At 40.4% G+C, this 26,474-nt stretch overlaps 2 protein-coding genes across 2 annotated transcripts in view; one reads left to right on the top strand and one right to left on the bottom strand.

The window, feature by feature from the left end:
• Positions 1–289: 289 nt before the first annotated feature.
• LOC308328025 (isoaspartyl peptidase/L-asparaginase) lies at positions 290–7,984 on the bottom strand. Its single transcript, XM_080781699.1, has 7 exons — positions 7,856–7,984; positions 6,764–6,962; positions 5,032–5,174; positions 3,409–3,572; positions 2,825–2,943; positions 2,078–2,188; positions 290–1,449 (listed from the first exon to the last, which is right to left on the bottom strand). The coding sequence occupies exons 1-7, from the start codon at positions 7,949–7,951 to the stop codon at positions 1,244–1,246; spliced, it is 1,038 nt and encodes a 345-aa protein (XP_080637825.1). The 5' UTR covers positions 7,952–7,984; the 3' UTR covers positions 290–1,243.
• An 8,442-nt stretch (positions 7,985–16,426) lies between these two features.
• khdrbs2 (KH domain containing, RNA binding, signal transduction associated 2) overlaps positions 16,427–26,474 on the top strand; it is a gene marked incomplete at its 3' end in the record, with an annotated part of 72,332 nt that continues 62,284 nt past the window's right edge. The window contains exon 1 of the mRNA XM_080782929.1: positions 16,427–16,524. Within this exon, the coding sequence (XP_080639055.1) occupies positions 16,431–16,524 (94 nt within the window). The 5' untranslated portion in view covers positions 16,427–16,430. The remainder of the gene's footprint in view (positions 16,525–26,474) is intronic.

The following is a 26,474-nucleotide window of genomic DNA, read 5'->3' as shown; positions in this document are numbered from 1 at the left end:
TTTCTCCAGATTTTAGTTCATTCAGCCAATGACAATCAAGGAGAAAATGTGACTCATTGAGAATCCAAGAGCTAGGGTAGGACTCAGGTAGCCTACACAGTATGCAGATTTGTAGGAAACAGCTGTGCCTAGAACACAAAAGTGCAGTGCCTGCAGTTAGCCTCAGGGAGACAGTATAACTCCTCCAAGTCCCGTGAACAAAACAGGACACACAACACAAAGCTCATATTTTAGTTTTTATATTTACCATTTTAAAGAGATTATCGTAAATCCACAATCATTGGCATTGCAAGGCATACTTTATACATTAGTTATCAAGCAAATCAGTCCATCCAATCAGTAGCTTCTCCAGTGTCTCATGCAATGTTTTAAAATTAGGTTTCCCCTCATTTACTCATTTGAAGGTCCAACATCACAGTAAAATTGTAAATGTAATGTAGGCTGTAGGATGTAGGCTACTATGTCCCACACATCTCAAGCCCCTTCTCCCTTACCTACTTCAAAGCCCCAGTATGTTCATTGTGTGTTGATAATATACGAGAAGACCGTTGCTCAGCACTGATCAGGAGAGAAACGCATGAAAGTTGAAAACTATTGCTTTGAATCTCATACAATTGTGGAGTCTCATAAAAATGTTACACCCATCCACGTTTTAGATTATATTATTACCACTCCCCAAACAGAACATATCACCTTACAGAAATAAGGTGATTGATTTTGTCCTCGGAGTCCTACTAATACGTGAGGGGGCAGGGTGGGGTGGTTTTTCATTTACAGTTTTCATTTATTTTTAAATATTGTTGTTGGAAAATAAAGAGGAGGAGGGCGAAGCTGCTGCAGGACCGAGGAGACTAAAGAATCCAAACAATATTTAAAAATAAATGAAAACAGTAAATGAAAAAGAAGGACAAAATCAATCACCAGGAAAAAGGACGGGTGTTTTTGATAAATCTATCATGGTTAAAATGGAGTTTGAAGTTATAATGGGTTTGTATAGGAAGGGGGCGGGGCAGCTAAAATGAATATCAAATATCTAAATACTGAATCAAGTAACTTAAAAACTGTCTGGGTAGACGATGAAATGACCAAAAGTTTTTTTTTAAAGTGAAATATCCCTTAATCTATGGGATCTCAGTGACAATTCTAAACTACAATTCAGGAATACATCTCCTTTTAACATGGTGAAAAATGTATTAAAAAGTATATATTTTTTAACTACATTATAGGAATGTTGTCAAAGAAATCACTGTAATTCCTCTTGAAACTTGTCACTTGGGTCTAGTCCATACCACAGAACATCATTTTCCACTGCAGCCCAAGCCATTCGCTCTGTGGTGAAGTTGACCGCCCACTTCCCTGATGGCGTCACTGCTATGGCACCACCTCCACCCTGGACCCGCTCATCCATGTACCTCAGTGACACTTCCACAGCCTGGGACACCTCTTTACCTGTAGGAAGGAAAAACACATTTTGAGGTATTACTTTACTGGGGTATTTCCAATTTTTTTGTACTTTGTAGATTTTAATTATAATTACACTTCAGCCCTATATACAATTCAGCCATTTGAAAATAACCGATCTATATTGCATCAATCTGTTGCGATGCAATGCACTGTGGGCTTGTAGATCTGCTATTTTCAAAAGATTTCGGCATAATGAGTACTTTCTACTTTTGAGACTTCAAATACATTTTGATACCAATACTTTTTGTACTTTACATTATTGATTTGTACTATCAATAATTATAAGAAAAAGTCCTTCTGCACACCTACAATGGACAGGTGCGTCAGATAACTGGAACTGATAAGTAGAGAAAAAGAATCCCGCACACTGTTTTCACTTGAGTTTAGATTTTATTGAGCAACGTTTCGGTCGTCAGATGCCTGATGAAGGTCTGACGACCGAAACCTTGCTCAATAAAAATCTAAACTCAAGTGAAGACAGTGTGCGTGATTCTTTTTCTCTACTTACTATCAATAATTAAATATATATATTTTTATTTCCATGTTGCAGTATTGAGTATTTTCTTATGACACTGGTGCAAAAAAAGAATATTAAAAAGGAGTGATACTCAGCCTTTCTCCACGTGGAAAAGGATGAGCCTGGCCAGGGTGACTTTAAGAATTGACTCCCCATGGCCAGTACAAGATACTGCACCGCTATGGTTGTCTGCATATCCTCCAGAACCTGAATTACAGAAGAAAGGCCACACTTCACTTCACTTCACTTCAAGATGTATTCACCAATCACCACCAATTAACCCATTAAGACTGGAGGCCAATTCTACAAATGCCTTCTAAAGCAGACTTCTCAGGACCCAGAAAATGATATTTATTTGGCCACAGACCCCCATCTGAAAATGTTTTGTACCTGACCAGGGACACACAGAAGAGAATATTTGTGTTTTAAAATGCAATTACACAATCAATCAAACACATTCACGATGTTTCAGAAATGTTCAAAAATAGCACTGTTGGAAAAATACCAAATGGAATGATTGATGGCTTGATTAACATGTTAATGTGACACTGTGACACAGGTGATTAAACGAAATCTGCCAAGAAATGCTGCTAAACAGATGTTTGGGTTCTAAAGGTGATACAGACCATATACCAATAGAACCGACTGGGAAATTGTTTGGATAAAAACCTTCAGACTACGTTGCCATGGCAATGTTAAGGAATAAGGATGCCACTTTCTCACAACTAATATTTTAAATTGATGTAACTGATGTGTAACTGATATGCAACAATACACTCATAAATAGGCAAATAGAGACAGAACAGATACATTATGATGAATAACAACAGCTAAGAGTAATACCAATGACAGGAGAATCTCCTACTCTGCCAACCATTTTATTCCTTATCCCTCCAGTTGATGTTGCACAAGCAACATTACCGGAACAGTCAACAGCAACTGCACCCACAGTATCATGGGCCCTGGAACAAATACATCAACAAATACATTTACAAATTAATACAAAAATCCCACCCGTGTGAAGTGAGGGGCGCTAATATATTAAAGTCTAACTCATAGGTGATGTAATGGTGATGTAAAACAAACGGTGCAAACACAAACATTAAACGCCATTAACAATAGAGACAATATGGCATAAATGACACATTATGACGTAAAGTTTCCCTTCATTGTCAATGCGTTTACAAAACATTACATTACATTACAAAACATTGAACTAAAGACAAACATTAAACCTGTATCGCCCCTCAAAAATGAAACCACTTCGCCAAATGAGATTAAGCATCTGAGCTATAAGCAGGGCTACTCTAGTCCACTTAGCAGGTCATAAAGTCCAACTAGATCCTCAAACCCTCAAAGTTGTCATGTTAATTAAATAAGTTGGTACTTAGGGAACGGGCAATCAAATAAACAATGCTGATACATACCACTGAGAATTAAAAAGTTCCTTCACTCCAGTCATATACTTCTTCTGTTTTTCCCACTCTTTTCTCTCATATTCAGTCACCAGGGTCTCCGTGGGAACTGTATGAACACCGACTCTCTCTGCAAACAGGTTTGCTCCTCTGCCTGTCAGCATGATGTGGTCAGTCTGTAGCAAAACACAATCGAGTTTCACACAGATCGTACCATGACAGAATATTCACACAATATACCGTTTTGGCAAGATTCTACAAATGTCGTTTGTTGTTCCAGGGACCCCCAGAAGCAAAGATTTGAGTTAAAAAATGATTGCTTTAAAATATATACATGTACGAAGAGTCATATTCTCTGTCTGTGAAAATTACATGTCATACTCTTTGAATAAAATGTACTTATAAAAAAATATATATATATACATGTATATGTATTTGAAGGATTTGCACAAATCCTTCGCAATTTTTGAAAAATATCAGATTTCTTGGTGCACTATGAGCTTGTACATCTGCTATTTTTGAAAAACCTCATGACACACACACTCATGTATAGTTGAAATCTAAAAGTACACAGTTGCTTTCCCGCCGGTTTTAATGGAGTTGGAACAACAGATGTTCAGGAGGCGGAGGAACACACCTTGACCCTGCCCTCCACGCCACTCTCCGCCCTCCACGCCAATCTACCTGCCCAAAACCACCCAGAAAAAAAAAAAATCCTTCAAACCTCCTCAATGGTGTGTTCATAGTGAAATCAGTTAAAACGCAATAGTGTAACTTTGACCAAAACTAAAGGTGGCATAAGAGCCACTGTGTTGTATTACTTATTTCAAACGCGTTTGAAAGTTGATGTTGTACTGAAGTGAATGGATAGCAGTAGCTTCCTTCAAAGTCAAACAATGTTATGCTTTGGTTTGGAAAAAAGTCAGCATTGAGTCATACGGTAAGTCACACTCAATGAAGAGAAGACTGCCATATATTTTAGGAATTTGTGTATTGTGCAGTATATATTGATATTTGCCTATAATCTCATTGAATAATTACTTGATAATTATTTTCAGGGCAAGATGACATACTTTACAACTTTGAGAGTTAGATGATGGTTTGGTCTTTGGTGTTCTATTTGGTTGCCCAGCAAGAAATAGTATTACTATTTACATTAAAATTATACAATTTAATTTACCTCCATTCTGACATATCGGTCAGTTACAATAATAGTTTTACAGGAAATATTCAGTGCAGTCTGTGTTCTCATTTCTCAAACATAATTGTGAATTGTTTGATATTGTTCATTTACAAAATTACGGTTTCAGCACCTCCAAGGAGAGAAGCTCCCTCGCATCCCTATTCTGGGGATAACATTCGCTGAAATTGGCTGATCTACAAGCTAACAATGCATTGCAGCGCAACACGCTGCGAGCTTGTTGATCTGCTATTTTCATCAAAGAGATTTGGTGTAGAGGGGGAAAAAAAGAGCAGACCAATAAACAGAGCCAAGTTGACTAAGTATAGTGTTTAAGGAGTTTATGTTATAAACATTTCCAAAGGAAATCAGTGCATTGGTAACTTGCCTAAATAGCCTGCACCCCCCCACCACCACCTTTGTTGAGAAGGTGAAACATTAAGAACAAAAAGCACCTTCTCCATCACAGCCCGTGCAAGTGACACAGGGTTTGCGATGTTCTTTACTGAGGACACAGCTCCACTGGCAAGTGTCCTCCCATCCATGATTATGGCATCCAACTCTACTTCCCCATCAGTGTTTAGAACTGATCCATGACCTGCAATGAGAGAGTCACATTCTTCAGCTGGAGTCCAAGAACAAGGTTACAACCTCAAACGTACTCCTCTCGTGCTTTGGCCCCTGAACTACATTCTGCAGACTGAAGTAACAGCTCTGACATGCCGATTTGCTTACATGTGTATTTATTTATTTCATTTACTGATCAATCTGGATAAAATGTGTGACTTGTGTGTTATTCAGCACCCTGGACAGAGCCCATGGCCACAGAGAAACCCGCTTGGCTCAGGGTGTGGGACGGCTCAGATCTCCCTCTGCTTGCCTTGGACTTGAAAACAGCACAAGTATGTACTGTATACTACAGTATTGTGCATGCTGCTCTGCAGTATAGCATCCATTATATGATCATTACCATGTAGTGTACTACATAGTCACATCATCACATGTCACAATGAATCACAATGAGGTGTGTACAGTCAGTGTTCTTATTTCTGAACTGGCAGACACCGTTTCCACAGTGTCATAAATTAATAGGTTAAATACAGCTGCAGTTACACAATTACTTGTGGCTGAGGGTACATTGAATTCAGTTGTACCAGTTAGCAAGCATTGAGAGAGAGAGAACACCATTGTTACTTAGCTCTTCTTTCACGATACTAGGTTCATGAAACGATTTCTTCACAGTGTTTTCGATTACGACTTTCCTTTTACGATTTTCCTTTTACGATTTGTAAATACTTATACTCTATGGTGACGTGACACAAGTCCAGGGGTGCTGCAGAATACTTTGATAATATTTGGAATTCATCAATATCACTTCAGTTTAACTACTTAAACCCTCTATAATAACAATTGGTAAGACTGACCACCAAACCTCCTTGCCAAAATTAGCTGACCTAAAAGCTCGTTGTGAGCTTGTAAATCTGCTATTTTTGGTGAATGTTCCCCCCAGAATGTATGCTGGGTTCAACAAAAATGTAAGGTTCTATAAAGTAACAATGTAATTCAGGGGTGCCTTGGACGAAAACGTTGGGGTAACCTGAGACACAAAAGTTTGAAAACCACTGCTCTAAACTAATGTGAGGTAAGAGTGAGAGAGCCTCTCCTGGATGGGGGATAAAGTAGACACGCCAGTGTAAACCTCTTCTGTCTACATATTTCATTCCGATTTCTGTGTCTTCCTCAGGTTTACCGTCACTCTCACTCCGTGCAATAGAAACACCCACTCAGATTCTACAAGCAGCCACAGCAACTCCCTCGATCCCATTCCCTGCATCCGCAATAAAATACCTTTTATTTTGCTTTACAACTCATCAAAGACTGTCTTGATCTTATTCTCCACAGCAAGATGCAGCACTTCCTTTACACACTTTACACACTATTTATTGCTTTGAACTTCTTCTCTTTTTATTGCTCTTCTTTTCCATTTCACCACCTATTTTATTAAGTTCATGTTTTTTTCCCCTCTTCCTGCTTCTGTAGCCTACTTTTGCACAATGGCTTTTCAAATGTGCTTTATCAATAGACCTTTTGTTTTGTTTTGCTATAAAAGTCAACTGATGAATGTGTTCAACTGATGACGTGTTCTACTGTACACCTGTCACCAATACCAATAGGTCTGATGCATACCTGCATCAAATGCAGTGTTATCTTCCATTGCCCTCACGGCCACCTCGACAGCATCCAGAGCACATCCTCCACTCTTCAGCACTGAAAAGCCTTGACGTGCTGCACTCTGCACTCCTTCAACAGACGGCTTGGACAGTTCTTCTGGGATGGCCCACGCCCCACCGTGCACAACTAGCACTGCTTTCATCTTTAAAAGAATCTGCACAGAAACAAAAACACAACAAAAAGGTTAGTGAACTTTCCCCAGCCATGGCAATGATTTGTTTGATGATTATTGTTCAGTAATTTGCTTTCTATTCGATTTATATATAGTAATTATGCACTATTCATGCACTATTATGTAGTAGTTATGTAGTAATCATGCACTATTGGTTGCATGATTATGATAGAGAAACCTTGCACACAGCCAGAGCCGGGATCTTTCCCCGGGCACTGAGATGTTGTCTAGCCCGGGGGCCCTTGGGTGGGTTAATCCGGCCCTGCATGCACAGCACCTTCAAGCACCTCAATTGAGCTATAACAAACACACTGTGTTATTCTGTCTTACTATTTATTACTGCTATAATACATTGCTGCATGGAATATAGTCAAAGAGACTATTCCTTTTTTCGTGTTATCATTTATGTCTATTTTTATTTCAACAAATGTTATTATTATAACAAAATAATTGTAGGCCTACTGTAGGCTAATATTTTTTCCCCCTCATGAGTTTGGGTGTTTTCTACTATGGCTGTCTGTTTGTGTATAACCTGCACATTCTATCCAAAAATAGCAGTAGCCTACCAAAAGTTTGCGTGCGTGCGCGCGCGTGCGTCGTTTGTTTTCCATTATTCCACCTTTTTCTCAACATAAGTACTGTGTCCAGTCAGTGTGCCCACACGTCACACTTAATCCCCTTTTAGACAGTGAAAAGCAGTGCAACAACATGATTGCACTCTCTGATCATCCAGCCACAGCCGAGTCGGAAAATATCAATTGCTTATTTAATAAAGAGCTACTACGATACAGTGCCTGCAGCAGTTTGAAAGAACGGTCACGGTGGTACACATAATAATAACCTTAGGCTATCACAAAAAAGGGCTCGTTTCTTACCTGTTCACTGTGAACACTGTGATCGTTCAGTGACCTGAGAGTGTTGAGGGGAAAATCTGCCATAGGCCTACAGACAACTAAAGACAACAAGGCCATAAACAGCAAATAATTACCCTAACTCCGGCGGCGTCCATTCAAGAGTTCAAATGTGGGAGGGGCTAGCTGCACATGGTTCACTAAGCAATTCACTACGTCAGTTATTCTCAAAGTGGCCTACTTGTACTTGAGAGAGTTCCAGTGGGCCACATACTGTAATCTAAATGTACCAATTCTCTAGTGTGTGTGTGTGTGTGTGTGTGTGTGTGTGTGTGTGTGTGTGTGTGTGTGTGTGTGTGTGTGTGTGTAGACCTATGTGTATATCCACGTACCGGTAACTCGAGATACCGTTCACCCCACCTACTTCAAATTCGACACACGTTCCACACTCCCCCAGTGTCGAGACATCACTTCTGACATCTGTCCAGAACCGCCACAAAAGTCCTCTGCCTGGGCTCTGGGCAGGGCCCCTGCTCAGGTTCCCACGGGCACTGGCCGCCCGGGCAGCGCTCTAGTGTAGGCAATAGGCATGATAATTCAGAATCATAGGTTTCACTGTCTCCACTCTTACCCCTCCTTATATGTACTAAATCTATATCTAACCCAAGAAGAAACATTCATCTTCTATGGGGGTCCCTAGCTCAAAATAATTTCAAATGGGGGTCCACAGCCGAATAGGCCTACATGTCAGTTTTTTGTCATGTCATGATCATGTTTGGGAACCACTGCATTTCAACATGAAATGCCTCTTATCTTCTTTTTCAAAGTGACCTCTTATCAAAAGGCCAGGGACGCTTGGTCTTGGACAACTGAGGCAAATGAGGCAATACAATTGACCATATACTGTTATAAAATGCATGTACAATTGTCACATATTGAGACAAACCATTTTTCATTTTTCATTAAGACAGACGATGCTGCATTGATTGCAGTCAATTAACTATGCAGATTTATATTTCTCATCACAGATCATTATCAAATGTGCCATTGCAAGAAACAAATTCAATTCACATTCGATTCAATTACATTTGATTATATAGTGCTAAATTACAAGTTGTCTCAAGACACTATAAGGACTGCTACTTATAGGGTTTCCAAAATTAATTTCAGTGAGAAAATGCACTGGATGTTATTCACTTAAAAACAGCAGGAGGGACTAGAGCAATAGTGTGGATTATTAATGCTGTCATGGTTCTGCACATTATTCAGTGCCTGAGGCAATATAAACAAATATATAGACAAAACATAAAGTAAAGTTCATTTATGTAAAATAACAAGACATCCTCCTAATAATAGTTAAAGCGGCACTGTGTAACAATATTTGAATGAACAAAAGGTAATTTTGTCCATTCTATATGCAGTATGTTAATATAATACAATCTGTATGGTGGAGTATGTTAATACAATATAACTTATACAATCTGTATGGTAGAATATGTTAATACAATCATACAATCATCATGTGACACATGGTCACAAAGCTGTGACCACATTTTATGGAGTCAAATTATTGTACTGGCCTCAACAGTATGACAATGTAAATATTAATTATTAAAAACGCATAATAAAAAGGAAATTGTGGGGGTGGACAATACTGTAGAAACTAGAAGCAGTGCAACTTGCATAGAATAAAATAATGTAAGAAGGAAGTAAAATTCCATCTACACAACCATAGATTGTGAGGCTGTACAATTGATATCCTACTCATGGCCATACATGGCTGTACAAGCAAAGTATGTACATTACAGCAAAGCAAGCATATTTAGTCTACTTGATGTTCTGCTTCTGAAAAAAAAACATTTATAACCAAATGCTGCAAAAATCAATCCAAAGGCAAATAATTAATGTTGCAATGTTCTACTTTGACCACTAGAGAGCTGTAAAACCCCATAGTTTATGACCTGCCTTTATAAAAATATACTCTTGGGGAATTCTTAGTATGTTATAGTATAACAAAAGGCAAAACAACACTATAAATCATTAAAAATATGTTCATATCTGTGATGTGAACTGTTTTTCATTGAAACATGTGTAGAGCTGTTTATGTCTCTATTTCTCTTTGTTTTGTCATGTCATGTGTAATAATAGAAATGCTCATAATTCTCATCATTGTCATCAATTGCTTGGTGATACATCAACAACTTTCAAACTGGCAAATACTAAAGTATAGGCAGTCAAGAAATAGCAAAGATAGCAGATCCACAAGCTCACAACACATCACATCAGTGTGAGCTACTGAGCTTGTTGATCAGCTATTTTGTTCTTTACTCCACCGTCCATAGTAGGCTCTAGCTGCAACGTAAGGACCTATATTTTGGTATGTAACCTAGCTATTTTTAGATATATTTAGTGTATGGTTGAAGTCAGAATGAACTATAAAAACAATATTAACCACTTGCCCTGTATACTTTATACTGTCATTATGTGACGTGTTGTGAGCTTGTGGATCTGCTATCTTTGCTATTCTCTCTATTTTTGACTGTTTTTAAAATGTGCCTATACGATAATGCCCAAATAGGCATGCCACGGCTGAAAGTGGTTGATGTATCACTAAGCATGTACTGCAATAATAATACTGGCTTCATGCTGGGCTGCTCATCCATCCTGGAATTACATCTAAGCAGATGAAAACAACAGCTCATATGCCTGCATAGAAAGCAGAAGAAAAGCCCATTTGCAATAAAGAATAAACAATGTTGCAGCGAGAAATGACCCTGGGATGACCAGTGATGAGTGGGATGAGTTGAGTAACAATCTGGTGGGTTAGATATTGGATTTTCTGACAAACACAAATAAGGGTAAAAGTAAACTGCATTTCATCAGATTCATTATGTTCGCCTATATTGACTCACCCCCTCAGGGATATATTGCATCTTCGCTTTATATTCTGTACACAAACATGTGCCAAAGTAAAGAGAGGACCATATGAAATGTGCAGGCGAAACAGTCTGCTGCACAATAATGAATCCAGCCATGGCCCAGACATTGAGAAGTTGGAGTGGAATCTTTCTTGGAGCTAAAGTACATCAAAAACAAAGGACATGATCATACATGTCAGAGGTCATTATAAAAAACAATATAACTAATACTCTCAGTCAATACTAATGATAATACTAATAATAGTAATAATTAATTCCTTCAACTTTGACTATGATCATTAAAGTCTGGACTGTGTAGGAAGCTGCAGTATCGTGTAACATGTAAGATTCACACTGAGTCTGTTTGTTTCAAAGTTCAAACTGTTCCCGAATACGATTGCCTTCATTCAACTGTATTCAATGCTTTCTCATTGCAGCGATCCATATCCCAGTACACTTCATTCAACTGTATTCAATGCTTTCTCATTGCAGCGATCCATATCCCATTACACTTCATTCAACTGTATTCAATGCTTTCTCATTGCAGTGATCCATATCAGAGTACACTTCAATCGGTCCCAGACTACCTCCAAGTGGTCAAAACATATCTGCTCGTGGTGGATTACTTTTCCAGATTTGTGGAAATAGCACAACTCAGCCCGACTAGGTCCACAGACGTGATAGTCCATCTGAAATCGGTGTTCGCACGTAATGGAATTCCCTATAATTTTATGTCTGACAACGGCCCTCAGTTCTCAGGACATGAGATGAAACAGTTTGCAGCCGACTATGGATTTGTGCACGTGACCAGCAGCCCTAGGTACCCACAGGCAAACGGCGAGGCGGAGCGTGCCGTCCAAACAGCTAAGAACTTGCTCAAGAAGGCCAAAGATCCTTATCTTGCCCTCCTGGCCTACAGGGCCACTCCACTGAGTAACGGCTACAGCCCTGCCCAGTTGCTCATGGGGCGTCGTCTTCGCACCACCTTACCCGTCCTTCCTGAGAGGTTGAGGCCAACTCTACCAGACCTGCAGGCCCTTCAGCACAAGGAGCGGGAGAAACGACTGATGGATGCAAAGTGTTTCGATGAGAGACACAGGGCAAGAGCTCTCACAAAGTTGTCACCTGGTGACCAGGTTTGGATTACTGACGCAAAGGCACAAGGGACTGTTACATCCGTACACAACAGCCCACGGTCCTACCTGGTGTGTGGACCACAAGGGACGCTGCGGAGGAACCGTCAACATCTCGTGCCTATGCCAGAGTCTCAGGATGTGACTCAACCTGTGCGGGAGAACATTCTTCCATGCGCAGGCTCTGGGACCTTGTCTCCGTCTAAGCCATCTCAGAGCACACCTAGTGGTGTAAGAACAAGGTCAGGCAGGGAAGTTAGGAAGCCACTCAACCTGTAAGAAAGAGAGAAAAGAAAACACAATGGTGTTTTGATGTTGTAAGGAATGAGACACATTTGGTTTGTTGTTAAAAAAAAGAAAAGGACACTGATTTTGTTTTGTTATTTGAATGTTTGACTGTGGCGACAATGAATATGTGAAGTATTAATGGTTATTTCTGTGTAAAAAAAAAAAAGAAAGAAGAGAGTGACCAGATGTTATTTTGCTGGTAAAGAATAAATATGATTTTGATTTTTGTGAAATGAAAAGAGATTACAGCTTTGGGTCTTTTCAAACCTTAGTAAGGGGGATGTGGTGTAATGTCATTAACTGGTGAACACATTAATGATGACGTCATACTGAAGTGCCCGGATGGGGTTTTATGTGACAAGCTGTACCTACTTGTAACTATACTTACCCAAGCTCTTGTAGTATTCCTTGCCTCTAAACAAGAACACCGGGAATGGTTGGGTGATCCGCTCTGAGGAACAGTACGCAGCATTCACACTACCACAACATCTGCCAAGTGGTCCCGAGTGCATACCCAGGACCATATCTGCCCATAAACTAAATTGACTTTCAACAGTGTGTTTTGTCTCAGAAAACTGTCCTGTTCTCATTGATAAAACCATGATCATACTCTCTTATGTGCCTTGTATTCAATCAATCTGGTCCACTACATCCCTTCTGCCGTGCATTGGGAAAATTTCTCTGCAGGACTGCTGCACTTTCCACTGCGGCTCAGGTGTATAGTTGCCGGTAGACTGGGTAGAGTGGCCGGATGGAAACCGTGAGGTTCCCAGGTTCAATCCACTTCCACATACGTCACTGTCTATGACTTGACCACCGTGTCCACAGAAATGTACACTCAGAGGAATGTGCAAATGTGTGCTCAACTGACTCAAATGTATATATTTGGGATCCAGCTACTATTTGGTACGGGCGTTTAATTCACAAAATGCTGTAAAACCCTGGCTACTATTTGGAATTATATGGTAACCAGAAAAGCATTAAAGCTTGTTTACATTGGGAGTCCTCCATGTTCAATTCATCAGTGGAAACAAGCAAATATGTCTTTCTTGGGTTTAAATCCTCTTAGCATACAATGTATTGCACTGTACTTTCCTGTGCTTTTCTGCAAACTGTTAATAAAGTATTCAATCAATACATCAATCGCTATGCCCATGTTAGTTAGTGCGTGCGTTTTTATCTCTGGATTGGTCTGTACAACAAATGTACACTTTGGCACCATTACCCACTTCAGCCCTCTATGCAGATCTGCAATTTTCAAAAGAATATTATACATTTGAACACTTAATAATATGGGATAATATAAGATGGGACAAATTCTGCATAATCAGTACTTTCTACTTTAATGGTACTTTAAGCACATTTTGATACCAATACTGTTACTGTAGTAAATACTTTTACTCAATTAGGCTAGATTTTGAATTCCCCTTAGTTACTTTTATTTTTTAAACTGAACTATCTCTTTAAGGTTAAATTACAAATCACAATGCAACACAGCCATGTGTGCAAACATGCAGTGTTGATTACGTCAAGTAAAACTACCGGTATAAACTAACTCACATTACGAAACTAAATGAAAACTAAATAAAATCTCAACTATGGTGACTAAAACTAAGACTAATTACTGTATATTGGCAATTTTGTCAACAAAAAAAAAAAAAAAAAAAAAAAAATGTTAGGGAGGGAGGGTTTGGTTCCACTTGTTTCACTCTGAAAAAAGATGATCTACAAGCTCACAAAGCTTTGTGAGCTTGTAGATCTGCAAACAAGTGTCAAACCGAGTGTAAAATCAGTCTACAAAATCAGCTGTACACTTAGACAAAAGATCTTTAGATATTTAGTTGAATAAAACTAGACTAAAACTAAAACATTTCATATTACTAAAATGTGACTAAATGGAATTTTATTCAAAAGACTGACATAAAACTAAATCAAACTTTTCTGTCAAAATCAACAATACCATTTTGCTGCATGTTGCACACAAGGCTGTTTTTCCATTTGTAACTTAAGCATGGTATGCAACATGCAGCACCATGGACAGCGACAGCACGGTCTGCAACATGCAGCACCATGGACAGTGAAAGCATGGTCTGCAACATGCAGCACCATGGACAGTGACAGCATGGTCTGCAACATGCAGCACCATGGACAGTGACAGCATGGTCTGCAACATGCAGCACCATGGACAGTGACAGCATGGTCTGCAACATGCAGCACCATGGACAGCGACAACATGGTCTAGTCTGCAACATGTAGCACCATGGACAGTGACAGCATGGTCTAGTCTGCAACATGCAGCACCATGGACAGTGACAGCATGGTCTGCAACATGCAGAACCATGGACATCAACAACATGGTCTAGTCTGCAACATGCAGAACCATGGACAGCAACAACATGGTCTAGTCTGCAACATGCAGCACCATGGACAGTGACAGCATGGTCTGCAACATGCAGCACCATGGACAGTGACAGCATGGTCTGCAACATGCAGCACCATGGACAGCGACAACATGGTCTAGTCTGCAACATGTAGCACCATGGACAGCAACAACATGGTCTAGTCTGCAACATGCAGCACCATGGACAGTGACAGCATGGTCTGCAACATGCAGAACCATGGACAGTGACAGCATGGTCTGCAACATGCAGAACCATGGACAGCGACAACATGGTCTAGTCTGCAACATGCAGAACCATGGACAGCAACAACATGGTCTAGTCTGCAACATGCAGCACCGTGGACAGTGACAGCATGGTCTGCAACATGCAGAACCATGGACAGCGACAACATGGTCTAGTCTGCAACATGCAGCACCATGGACAGTGACAGCATGGTCTGCAACATGCAGAACCATGGACAGCGACAACATGGTCTAGTCTGCAACATGCAGCACCATGGACAGTGACAGCATGGTCTGCAACATGCAGAACCATGGACAGCAACAACATGGTCTAGTCTGCAACATGCAGCACCATGGACAGCAACAACATGGTCTAGTCTGCAACATGCAGCACCATGGACTGTGACAGCATGGTCTGCAACATGCAGCACCATGGACAGCAACAACATGGTCTGCAACATGCAGAACCATGGACAGCGACAACATGGTCTAGTCTGCAACATGCAGCAGCAGAATCATGGACAGCGACACTGGCCATTCAGGTGCAGGTCTGTGTGTCTCTCTCTGTATTTCTTTCTCTCTCTCTCTCTCTGTATCTCTCTCTCTCTCTCTCTCTCCCCCCCCCCCCCGCCCAGTCATGAAAATAATGAGCAGCCCGCTCTGCAGATTACTGGAGTGCCAATTACCTCAAACACACTCGCCTGGGCCACCACCACATTGTAATTTATTTGCTTGGTGTTGCTGAACTTACTATAATAACTTACTATATAGCGCTGTTTGTCAATGACATTATCGTTTTGCATACTGCGCTGACTCTCTCTCTCTCTCTCTCTCTCTCTCTCTCTCTCTCTCTCTCTCTCCCCCCTCTCTCTCGCTCTCTCGCTCGCTCGCTCGCGCTCTCTCTCTCGCTCTCTCTCTCTCCCTCCCCCAAAATCAATGGAAGCTAAATGGCAAGTTAGGAGATAACATTTGACAAAAGAAAACTGGGTTCCTCGTTCCTGCAACTTCAATTGTAGCCGATCGATAAGCTCACAATTAAGGCAGGCGAAAATGTCATGGTTTATTTTATATTTTCTTTTCTTTCCTTCTTTTTTTTCTTGGGGGGGGGGGGGGATGCTCTAAATGCCAATAGGGCAAATGCATTGATGTAGCGGTAGCCTATATGTTATTAAGAGAGAGACTACACCTATATATTGATTGAATTGGGTTCCTGCCAAGTGCAACTTCAATCGTGTAGTGTCCTGCCTGGACAGCAAGATGTCTTGCCAGCAACTCCAGCTGTCCTAGGATATGGCCAATAATGGTACCAAGGGGCGGGGAGCATTCTAGACGGCTTGCAGCTCTGAGAGAGACAGACTGGCAGAGAGAGTCTCCGACGAGGTGCTGAGTATAGCCTACAAGAGGGAGCACAGGGTTCGGAGAAATGGGCTCACACTCACACACCTCTGAGTCTGAATTCAACTCACTCTTCAGTCAAACCCGTTGCGTGGATGATCTGTGAAGTCTGAAGATTGTTTGGTTTCCTTCACTGTGCTGAACCGTACAGACGGACTTGTGATCAAGAGAGTTGATTTCATTCCGACGAGCATTACTTCTTTTGTCTCACCTGCGCAATCGGTGAAGAGATATACGCTATAATGCATCAAGACAAGTACTTAATACCTGAACTGACGGTCGAAAAGGATACGCTAGACCCCTCCTTTGTGCATGCGATGCGCCTGCTCGCAGAAGGTAAGCTGTTCAAATATGTTATTCCCCCCCCCCCCTTTTAGTTTGTTTGTTGTTCCCCCCCTTTGTGAGTGAGTGAGCATCATGGCTTTGCATATTATGATACGTTTCTCTCAGCGAGTATGGACAAATGGGCAATAAATCAAAGCAAACCTGCTGTATATAGCGATTCGTCCTTGACTTAGAAATATGTCCCGTTTAATCCATATAACTTAATTTGCCAAGATGTTCTAATCAGGAGAGAAACGCAGCGTGCAGAGTAAAGTGAATAAGACATATTGGCGCCTAACTAGCCTACTGAAACTGATGCGTCCTCTGAAGAGTGGTATAGCCTGCCCTACAATATAGGAACCTAACCTAATGCTGCCCTTCAAGGTCAACATTTACAATGTTTAGTTCGATTAGGAATGTTATACTGACTGACAGTCCACCTTCAGCATCACAATAGAGATTAGCCTGTTTCAATAATTATTGTGAGATTGATCTGATATAAAACTTCCACGTCATGTGTCCACATCTGGCATATTCACTCAAGCTAAAGGAAGCATGGTGTTGTGTTTGCATCTAAGTTTATTTTATTTTATTCAGTTTATTTTGATTTATCAATTAATGTGAAAACGTATTGACTGACTGACTGGCTGACTGACTGAATACTTTATAAACAGTTTGCAAAAAAGTACAGTGGTATAAAAATATCATATACTAGTTTAAAAATAGAAAAAAGAGGAGCTACAGGAACCAGTCAGTGGCTCTTATTAGGTGCTCTTTGCAGGTACTGTAGGAACAAAAAAAGGGGGTTTCAATGTAGGCTACTGTACAGTGTACACTGCTTCATTCCCAAAAGTTGTAACCTGTAGACTTGCAAAGAAAAGGATTAGAAGGCACTTCTTCTTTGATGAAAACATATATGGATTTATTTTGAGCAAGGCAGCAAACATGACCAACGCTTATCAAATGGTCATCATCGGGTCTGTCATCGTAATACAAAAAATAAGTGTGATTTCTGGTATCAGGCACAGGGACAGTTATACATTGTAAATACCTGTAATTTATTCTCTGGTGGGAGAGGATGTTGTCCTTTGAGATAGGATACCCTGTCTGAATAACATTGACGAGACACCTGTAAATTCAAAAGATTGAACTCTTAAAGAGTAAAAATGGACTGTCCACCTTTCAGAGGATGACTGTTGTACATTGATGGTACATTTTCATGTAATGTAGAGTGGATCAATTTTGGCAAATTTACGTAAGTAGAGGCTAAACCCCAGCCTACAATCCGTTAACTCAGGGGTCTTCAACAGGGGGTCCGGGACCCCTAGGGGGGTCCTCAGAGTTACTACAGGAGTCGTCAAATCTTTGCGTGTAATTATATATGTTCTTTTTACATAAGCCACCTGAACCCTAGCATCACTATTCTGGGGAGAACTTTAGCCAAAAATAGCAGATCTACAAGCTTGTAGATCGGTTATTTTTGGCAAAGAGGTTTGGTGTAGTGGGGAAAAGGAGCAGACCAAGTACAGAGTGAAAGTTTTAATTATAAATACACATTAACATGAATCCAACACATAGCTTCAAAGTGGAAGTTTGTTAAGCTATCTATATGAAATCTAAGAAAAAGTTTAATCTGCAACACAATTTTCTATAGTGTGTGTGTGTGTGTGTGTGTGTGTGTGTTTGTGTGTGTGTGTGTGGGGGGGGGGGGTCCTTCATCTTTTTCTGTCAGGTGGTCCTGAAAAATGTTGAAGACCCCTGCTTAAATAAAAAAATAAATGAATAAATGAATAAACAAACAAACAAACAAACAAACAAACAAATAAATAAATAAACAAACAAACAAACCCTTTGTGGACTGGGATCCCCAATGGAGGTTGTAGATTGGCTATTTTTATTTTTGGCTAAGATATTTGGTGTCGAGGGAAAAAAGGAGGGAGCCGCCCCATTTACCCCTGGGGGATTTCAGTCAACTAAGTACAGTGTAGAGTTTAAGTGGTTAGGTGCAATTCAAATGTGCATACTAAACACATTATGGACATGTCCGTATTCCACGACTCAGGAATCTACGTTTACATCATTGAAACTATTGTTGTTGACATTGTTCAGCCGATGTAGGTAATACATGAGTACAAGGTTACCAGTTGTTAAAGAGAAGTAGACCTGGCCTGTTTAGCAAAGATATGACATGACGACGCCAGGCCCAGGAAATAATTCCTAATGCATTTTCCCCATAGACATTTCAAAAAGTATTTATTTAAAGACCTTATAAGCGTCGTACAAAGCCAACTAAGTTGTGACAAATCATGACAACAAACAAAACAAACAAATAATTACAAAGAAGAAAAACAACAAAAAAACGGTTGTAACCTGTCGTTTTGTTCTTCTTTCTAATTATTTGTTCGGCCCAAAACATTGTGTTTATTGTCATGATTTGTTACAACTCGAGTTGGCTTTGTCTGCAGCGTAAACGTCTTTAAATAAATACTTTTTGAAAAGTCTATATGAGGAAAATGAACGGGGAATTATTTTCCCGGTCTCCTGAGGGGGCGGGACTGCAACGCTCTATACCTTTGTATCTGACTGCTTATCCAACACTATATTTAAATACAGTCTGCAATACAATATAATCTGATACATTAGGACACTGAAATGGGAGACCACTTAAAGGGACACTTCACCCTTTTTGCAAAATAATATATGTTAATGACGTTTAGAAGCTTTAGAACACTTTCCTGGGGGTATTTATGTGTGTAATATGTGGTTTTAGATATTTTAGATTGTAGCAGTGAGCCTGTTGTCTCTGATGTCATGGACACTGGGCTCACTTCCTTCCTGGACTACATGTTGTCTCAGTAAGACAGCTCTCCCCCCTATCCACAAGGAGGAGCAGTGCACCAAAGAATTATGGGAATTGTAGTCCAGTAAGGTAGTGAGACCAGTGTCCATGACATCAGAGACAACAGGCTCACTGCTACAATCTAAAATATCTAAAACCACATATTACACACATAAATACCCCAGGAAAGTGATCTAAAGCTTCTAAACGTCATTAACATTTATTTTTTTTTGCAAAAAGGGTGAAGTGTCCCTTTAATACATACAGAGAAAACAGATCTTTTTTTGTCCTTTATTTTCCAGACCCATTCCCAACCTGTGTAATTTCTGTCAATATCAGACTAATTGTGTGGCTTTGTGTGTATAGCACGGAATGTGATGATTTTTAATTTCCATGTTAGCTCACCACATTATGATTCATAGATCATACACTGAAGAACATAAAGCCCAAAAACAAAATTTACAAGAAAAATAAAACCAAGGGCAGTAAGAATTAATGTTCTTTTATAAAAAAAAAAGGCTTCCCTGTACACTACAGGTACAGTATGTCTTGAATGGGGCTTTAAATGGGCTCCTTTTGACAGGGCATGCAATGCCTATAGCTGGGAGCACTGCCACTGACAGGTCACCTTTTGTAATAAGCTTAGTTCTCAGGACAGCTAAAAGGGCTCTGGCAGTAGACCTCCAGCCGCTTTGTGGCTCATAAGGGATTTGCAGATGTGACATATACAGCTTGAAGCATAGATCTGGAAGACCAGCTTAAAATGTATCAAACAAATCACTTTCAAGAACCACTTCCAACCTTGTGTCCCTATGTTGTCTAGCCTGGGTCCACACAATAGACCCCGCCCACTCCACTGAGTGGACTGCTTCAGTCTGATCAGGCTATATGTTGGCTATACTGTGTAGGTTATATATATATATATATATATATATATATATATATATATATATATATATATAAGGGACAAGGACCAACAGATACAGATATCTCATTAATATGGGCATAAAAGGGACACCGGTAGACAGTATAAAATAGGCTCATAAGGGCGTAAGTTGTTAAAACTAATAGCAGTCTGTCTAAAATGGAGGCAAATTGGTCCTTAATCCTCCTTTCTCCTTATTGAGTTAGAATTCTTGCAGCTGCATTTTGACTGCACTGATGTGGACAGAAGTACAATAGTCTAAACACAAAGTAACATATATGAATAATTCAAGGTGTTTATTTCTCATTTGGAACAAGCAATAATCACTTTACCTGATCATCAAAACAAGGTTGTGTTCTGCATCTATATATTTCTTTATAATGTATGCCTATTCGTGTCCAATAAGAAAGATCTACTTACAAGGTCAGTAACACCCTTACACGTCCAAATTGGTTAACTTACAGTACAGTTAAACTCTCCTGAATTTGCTGTGTATAGAGCTGCACATAATAAAGGGATCAATAATATTGATCCCTTTATCTTGTAATATTATTACAAGATAAAACAGCTTGCCCCAATGCCCCACCATGAATCAGCCCAATAATGGAACATCAGAATGAGGCTTATTATAATGATAAAGATTTCTGTGTTTGATGGCTATGGAAATAATGCTTTCACCACACCTTGAATCCTTGCCCTGTGCTACAGTGTAGACGCAACTGAACAGGCTGCAGAAGGAAATCTACACTCAGTGCTATAAAGGGTACCTTTTGGCAGGACAGCAAGCCTTATCTCAAGGTGCATTCTGCACAGTGTATTCAGTAGTCCTATCTAGCTACACAGATCCATAGAAAGCATATGCATTGCGCGCACGCACGCACAGACAAACGCACACACACACACACACACACACACACACACACACACACACACACACACACACACACACACACACACACACACACACACACACACACACACACACACACACACACACACACACACACACACACACACACACACACACACACACACACACACACACACACACACACGACTAGCCTTGTGTTTCTATTTCTTCAATTTCTACTTGATTTGAATAATGCCAGCAGAGCACAACTGTGACCAGCCAGTGGGGAACTGAACATACTCACATTTTTAACTTAAGTAAAAGTATCAATACGGCAATGTAGAAATACTCATGTAACAAGTAAAACTCTGGGATTCAAAATTAATTTGAGTAAAAGTAAGAAAGTATTGGTATCAAAATGTAGTTAAAGTACCAAAAGTAGAAAGTACTCATGCAGAATGTCCCATTTCATAAGTTTTTAAATGCATAATTTTTTTGAAAATAGCAGATCTACAAGTGCACAATGCATTGTATCGTGATGTGCTGTCAGCTTGCTATTTTCAGCGAAAGATTGCCCCACCATACGGATGCTGGGGTTTAACACATTCAGAACGGGAACCCCTTTTGGTGTTTCAAGCATTATGTTATACTTTAGCTATTGAAAAATATCAGATCTACCTGCTCATAGCGCAGCACCGAGTGCCGCGCTACGAGCTTGTAGGTCTGCTATTTTTTAAATAGCGCGAAATGTGGCGCACATCTTTGAATATATATTCGTTCAGAGCGAACATTTTTAACTCAAATCTTTGCTTCTGGATGGGTCCCTGGGAACATTTTCAGATGGGGGTCGGCGGCTAATTACATATAATTTTGGAGGTCCTTGACATGAAAATGTTTGAGAACGACTGACATAGAAACATGGGTTTTTCTGAAAACTGATTTTGAAGACATTTGTAGAATCGAACTTGGGTCTAAATGGGTTGTCATTGAGCCTAATTCATACTGGTGGGCCGGTGTTGCACGCTGAAAAATAGCCAATCTACAAACTGGGAATAGGTTGCAGCACAACGCGTTGGGAGCTTGTAGATTGGTTATTGTCGAGACGGCACAGTTTTGATTTCTAAACTTTCAAAAAGAAAACAGAGGTGTCCTTGGTTGCTGGGGACTGTCTGTGGGGAAGAACAGGGGTTATTATTAGTCATCGAGGAGAGGTAAGCAACTGGTATTATTTTCCTTTTTCCGAGCGTGAGCGGTGGGGTTCTGCGATAAATTGCTTATTGCGACGGTAGGTCGCATTTACTATGAAAACCTGCATCTCCCGTCCATCAGTTATAGTTAGTCACCCCACGCCTCCATATATGGTCATGCCTCATGACGTCACACCTCCATATATGGTCACACCTGGTGACATCACACCTCCATATATGGTCAGGCCTCGTGACATCACGCCTCCATATATGGTCACGCCTCGTGACATCACACCTCCATATATGGTCAGGCCTCGTGACATCACGCCTCCATATATGGTCACGCCTCGTGACACGTCACACCACCATATGGCCATCTCCATATAAGATCACGACATTGACCTCATCTAACCCTGGATAACCATACATGGAGAAGACTGGATCATCACCAGTTGACCACAAAATGTTAGAACATCATGTTGGTATTTCAGGCACTGCCCTCACATGGTTCCAATCGTATCTCTCAGAGAGAACATTCTCTGTTCACTTACTATAACCTGTTTCACCTATCACCGCTACTTGCTACCGGAGTGTTATGAGCGCATACAGTACATAAAGTACACAATAAATACACAGTTGATAATCGTAATTAATTGATATTAAAATAGGCGTCGAAAGGCGATCTCGGCGCCCGGGGTCTTTGGAAAACATGCGCCAAATCGGCTATTTTCAAATGGCCTAAATGTATATAGGGCTGAAGTGATTGATGTATGTTTTGTAATAATAATGAAAACCTATGAAGTAACTACAGTAGTAACTAATAAAGCATCTCTGAGATGTAATCGAGTAGAAGTAAAGGTATTAAAAATTGGAAATGTAAAGTACAAAAACAGGTACAGCACTCTACCTCTCCCATGTCTCTCTCTTTCTCTCGCGCGCGCACGCACGCACGCACTATTGTATCCATTAGCCTCTGTGTCTTGTGTAAACCCCACTGTGCTGACATCTGCCACCAACAGTTGAAGTTGCAATTTCCATTCTTGCTGGGAAATGTATGCCAACTAAAGCATGATTATAACTCACATGTGAGCACGCCTTCCAATTTGTAGGCCTAATTAACTCATTTCTCAAGTCAGCATCATTGCATTTATAATCTTAGCAGAATCCTGTGGTGGCATTAATCTTTGTAGTATAAGGTGGAATTGAAAACTTAGAAGAATATATTTACCTATCGAGGTCTTGCCCTTGAAATATTATCGCTCGCTCGCTCGCACACACACACACACACACACACACACACACGAAAAACACTAGCCAAATGAGCTGACCTTGTTTTTAGGCCAAGGAGATTTATTCGTACAAAACTAATGCTTGGAATGGATTCAGAATCATGAAAAACCCCTAGTTTGACATGCTACTAAAAGCATGATGAAAATTTGGAAATGTTGCCTTATATTGGTTGTCTATGGTGTGGTATACAACAATGGCCATACATTTTTTTCGCAATGTTTCCGGCAGAGCAGGCCTCTCATTCTGTGGACCTTAATGACCAAATGAATAGAAAAAAATCACACCCGTGTGAACCGAGTGGTGCAACTCCCCTCTCTCTCTCCCCTCCTCTCTCATTAGCAGGCAACAGTCTGTCAGCACTCTCTCTCTCTCTCTGTTTCTGCATGGCACAACAGCGCCCCTACTGGTACTCATACTGGTGCTCATCATAGGTGAACGTCACATTCATAGGTGAACGAACGTCACATACATAGGTGAACGTCACGGACATTGCTAGTTCTAGGAGTGGTTGCACCACTCAAAAACACAAATAAAAAGTACATCATCACAGGTCCCGACTCGTGTCCAATTTTGGGTGAATGGCTCCCCGGCTACAGGAAATCGGGAGAGAGATGGGGAATGACACGTAGCAAAGGTTTCGGGGTTCGAACACGTGGCGCGCTGTCAGGCTATAGCCTAGTTGCCCGGACCGCTACGCCAGCGACCCGGGCAGATATTTTAGTTTTTGTCGCATCCTGAGCCAATAATTTGATCAACAGCGGAGTCTCCGGATTGAGACTCCATTGAGTCTCCTACTGACCAGCCACTCAGTCATCGAGTCATTGACTTAAGAATGTGATAAAAACAAACTCCATGAATTCAAGGCTTCATAATTATGGTATTTCTTTGGGTACAACACATACTGTATAAGGTGTTATTGAAGACCGAATTCATAAGGCCATAAAGATCGACACAACCCACAACTTCAATGGAAGTGTGTTTATTAGTATGACTTTGTGGTATAGTTACAGAGCCAGAGGAGTCTATGCTTTTGCATGAAAATGTGCTTTATTTTCATTGCAGTACATCCAGAAGTGGACCAGAACATGTAGCCAGTGTACTGTGAAATCACCTGGGGAGACTCGGTATCGCGGTGCCCCCCAATTGCTCTTGGTAATGTCTGTCTGGGGATAATACGTCATTCCCACATCTCTTTTATCTAGAGACTTCGGTTCGTATTCACACATATAGTAAGCTGTCCCAAATTTCCTATGCTACAGTATCTTGCACAAAACAGAATAAAAAATAATAATACTGTATATCATTGTCAGGTGTAAACCTTGTATGTCCGAATCAGTTACTCCTCAGGAAATGAAAATAAATAAATAATAATAATACAAATCCAATAGATCTAATGTACTGTAGTTATTCATTTGAGTCACTGGCTGGCCATTGGTTTAATATTTATAAAACCCACGTACTTCAACATAAAAATAACACAAATAGCAGTTCTACAAGCTCACGTGTCACATCAGATGGCAAGCTTGTAGATCTGCTATTTTTTCTACTTTTGTCTGTTTGTAGGGCAAACAAAGTAGGGCATTCATTAACAAAAAATAAACAAAAAAGTTGAAATATGGAGATACAAGGTTTATTTTTTTTTAAATTATTATTTAGAGTAGCCAATTATTTTTTTACCAGCTTTTTCTCCCCAGTTTAGTAGTTATGCCAATTGATTGCTCCCCATACACATGTTCTGTGTTGTCACTGCTATCCTACTGGCTCACCTGCAAGTGAGGAGGAGCCCCCACCGGGAGTACGTAGAGCTATCATCCCGTCCCAGTGCCGTCCCAGCTCATAGGAATATAATGCAATGACTAAAATGACCCTCCCCACCCGGCTTCCCTTTCCTGAACACATGCCAATTGTGTTTGCATAGATAGACGGACGGTCGACCCCACTGTGGACTCGACCACACAACCTCCGTGGTGGTGTGCAGGGACCCGAGCACACAAGATACAAGGTTTCTGCCTGACAGCGACGATACAATAATTTCAAAGGCGCGTTCGTGTTCTGTGAGCTTTTTCCCACTCTTTTGGGACTTCATGAAAACAAACATTGCCATATTGCACATCAGAATGTCCACCATCAGCAGGGCTCAGGGAATAAAAGGTACGACAGGTCATCAAAACAGTTACCAGGAAGCAATCTTGTGTATAAGAGCCAGTGTTTCTATTCTGATTTATTTTTTTTGTTCAACTCAAACAGTCTTTTACAACCATAGTTGCAGGCTGGATTAAAAAATATACCAGCACACACAAAGTTTAATGCATTTAGCACAATCCCAATTGGCTTCTTAATAGCATTATGTTGGACTGCAATGGCACCATCAAGCAGTCTTCAAATATAATAATGCAACTTTGACTTGCCTCAGTGAACAGCTTTCAATGCAGTTTCTAACTTTGACTTTGGATAGGCAAATTCTTGTTAGTTCGCACACATGCACGCACGTGCACGCACACACACAGTCACACGCGTACAAAAACACACTGCACTCACACACGTAGACGACATGGACAGAGAGAGATTTTAAAGGTTCATTTCCTAGGAGCGTCCTCTATTTTCAGATTAGTTTAGCCACTAGTCTTTTGGGAGAAGCGGTGAGAAAAAGGAGAATGTGTTACACAAGTGAAACAACAGAACAGACAAACAGAAGTGAAACAATTAGGGCTGTTGGGATTATGGTTGATGATTGTCATCCAAATTATTGTGATGAATGGTTTCACTGTGATTTTGGCATTGAATTTTGGAACATATTCGATATTCCCTTTCTGGCTTTGTAAACAAGAAATGCACTGCAGCGCAGATATGATAAATAACTTAATATACAAA

The sequence above is a fragment of the Protomyctophum bolini genome, assembly GCF_963924005.1.
Source record: "Protomyctophum bolini genome assembly, chromosome: 14".
NCBI lineage: Eukaryota > Metazoa > Chordata > Actinopteri > Myctophiformes > Myctophidae > Protomyctophum > Protomyctophum bolini.
This window is presented reverse-complemented; position numbering and strand designations above follow the sequence as displayed.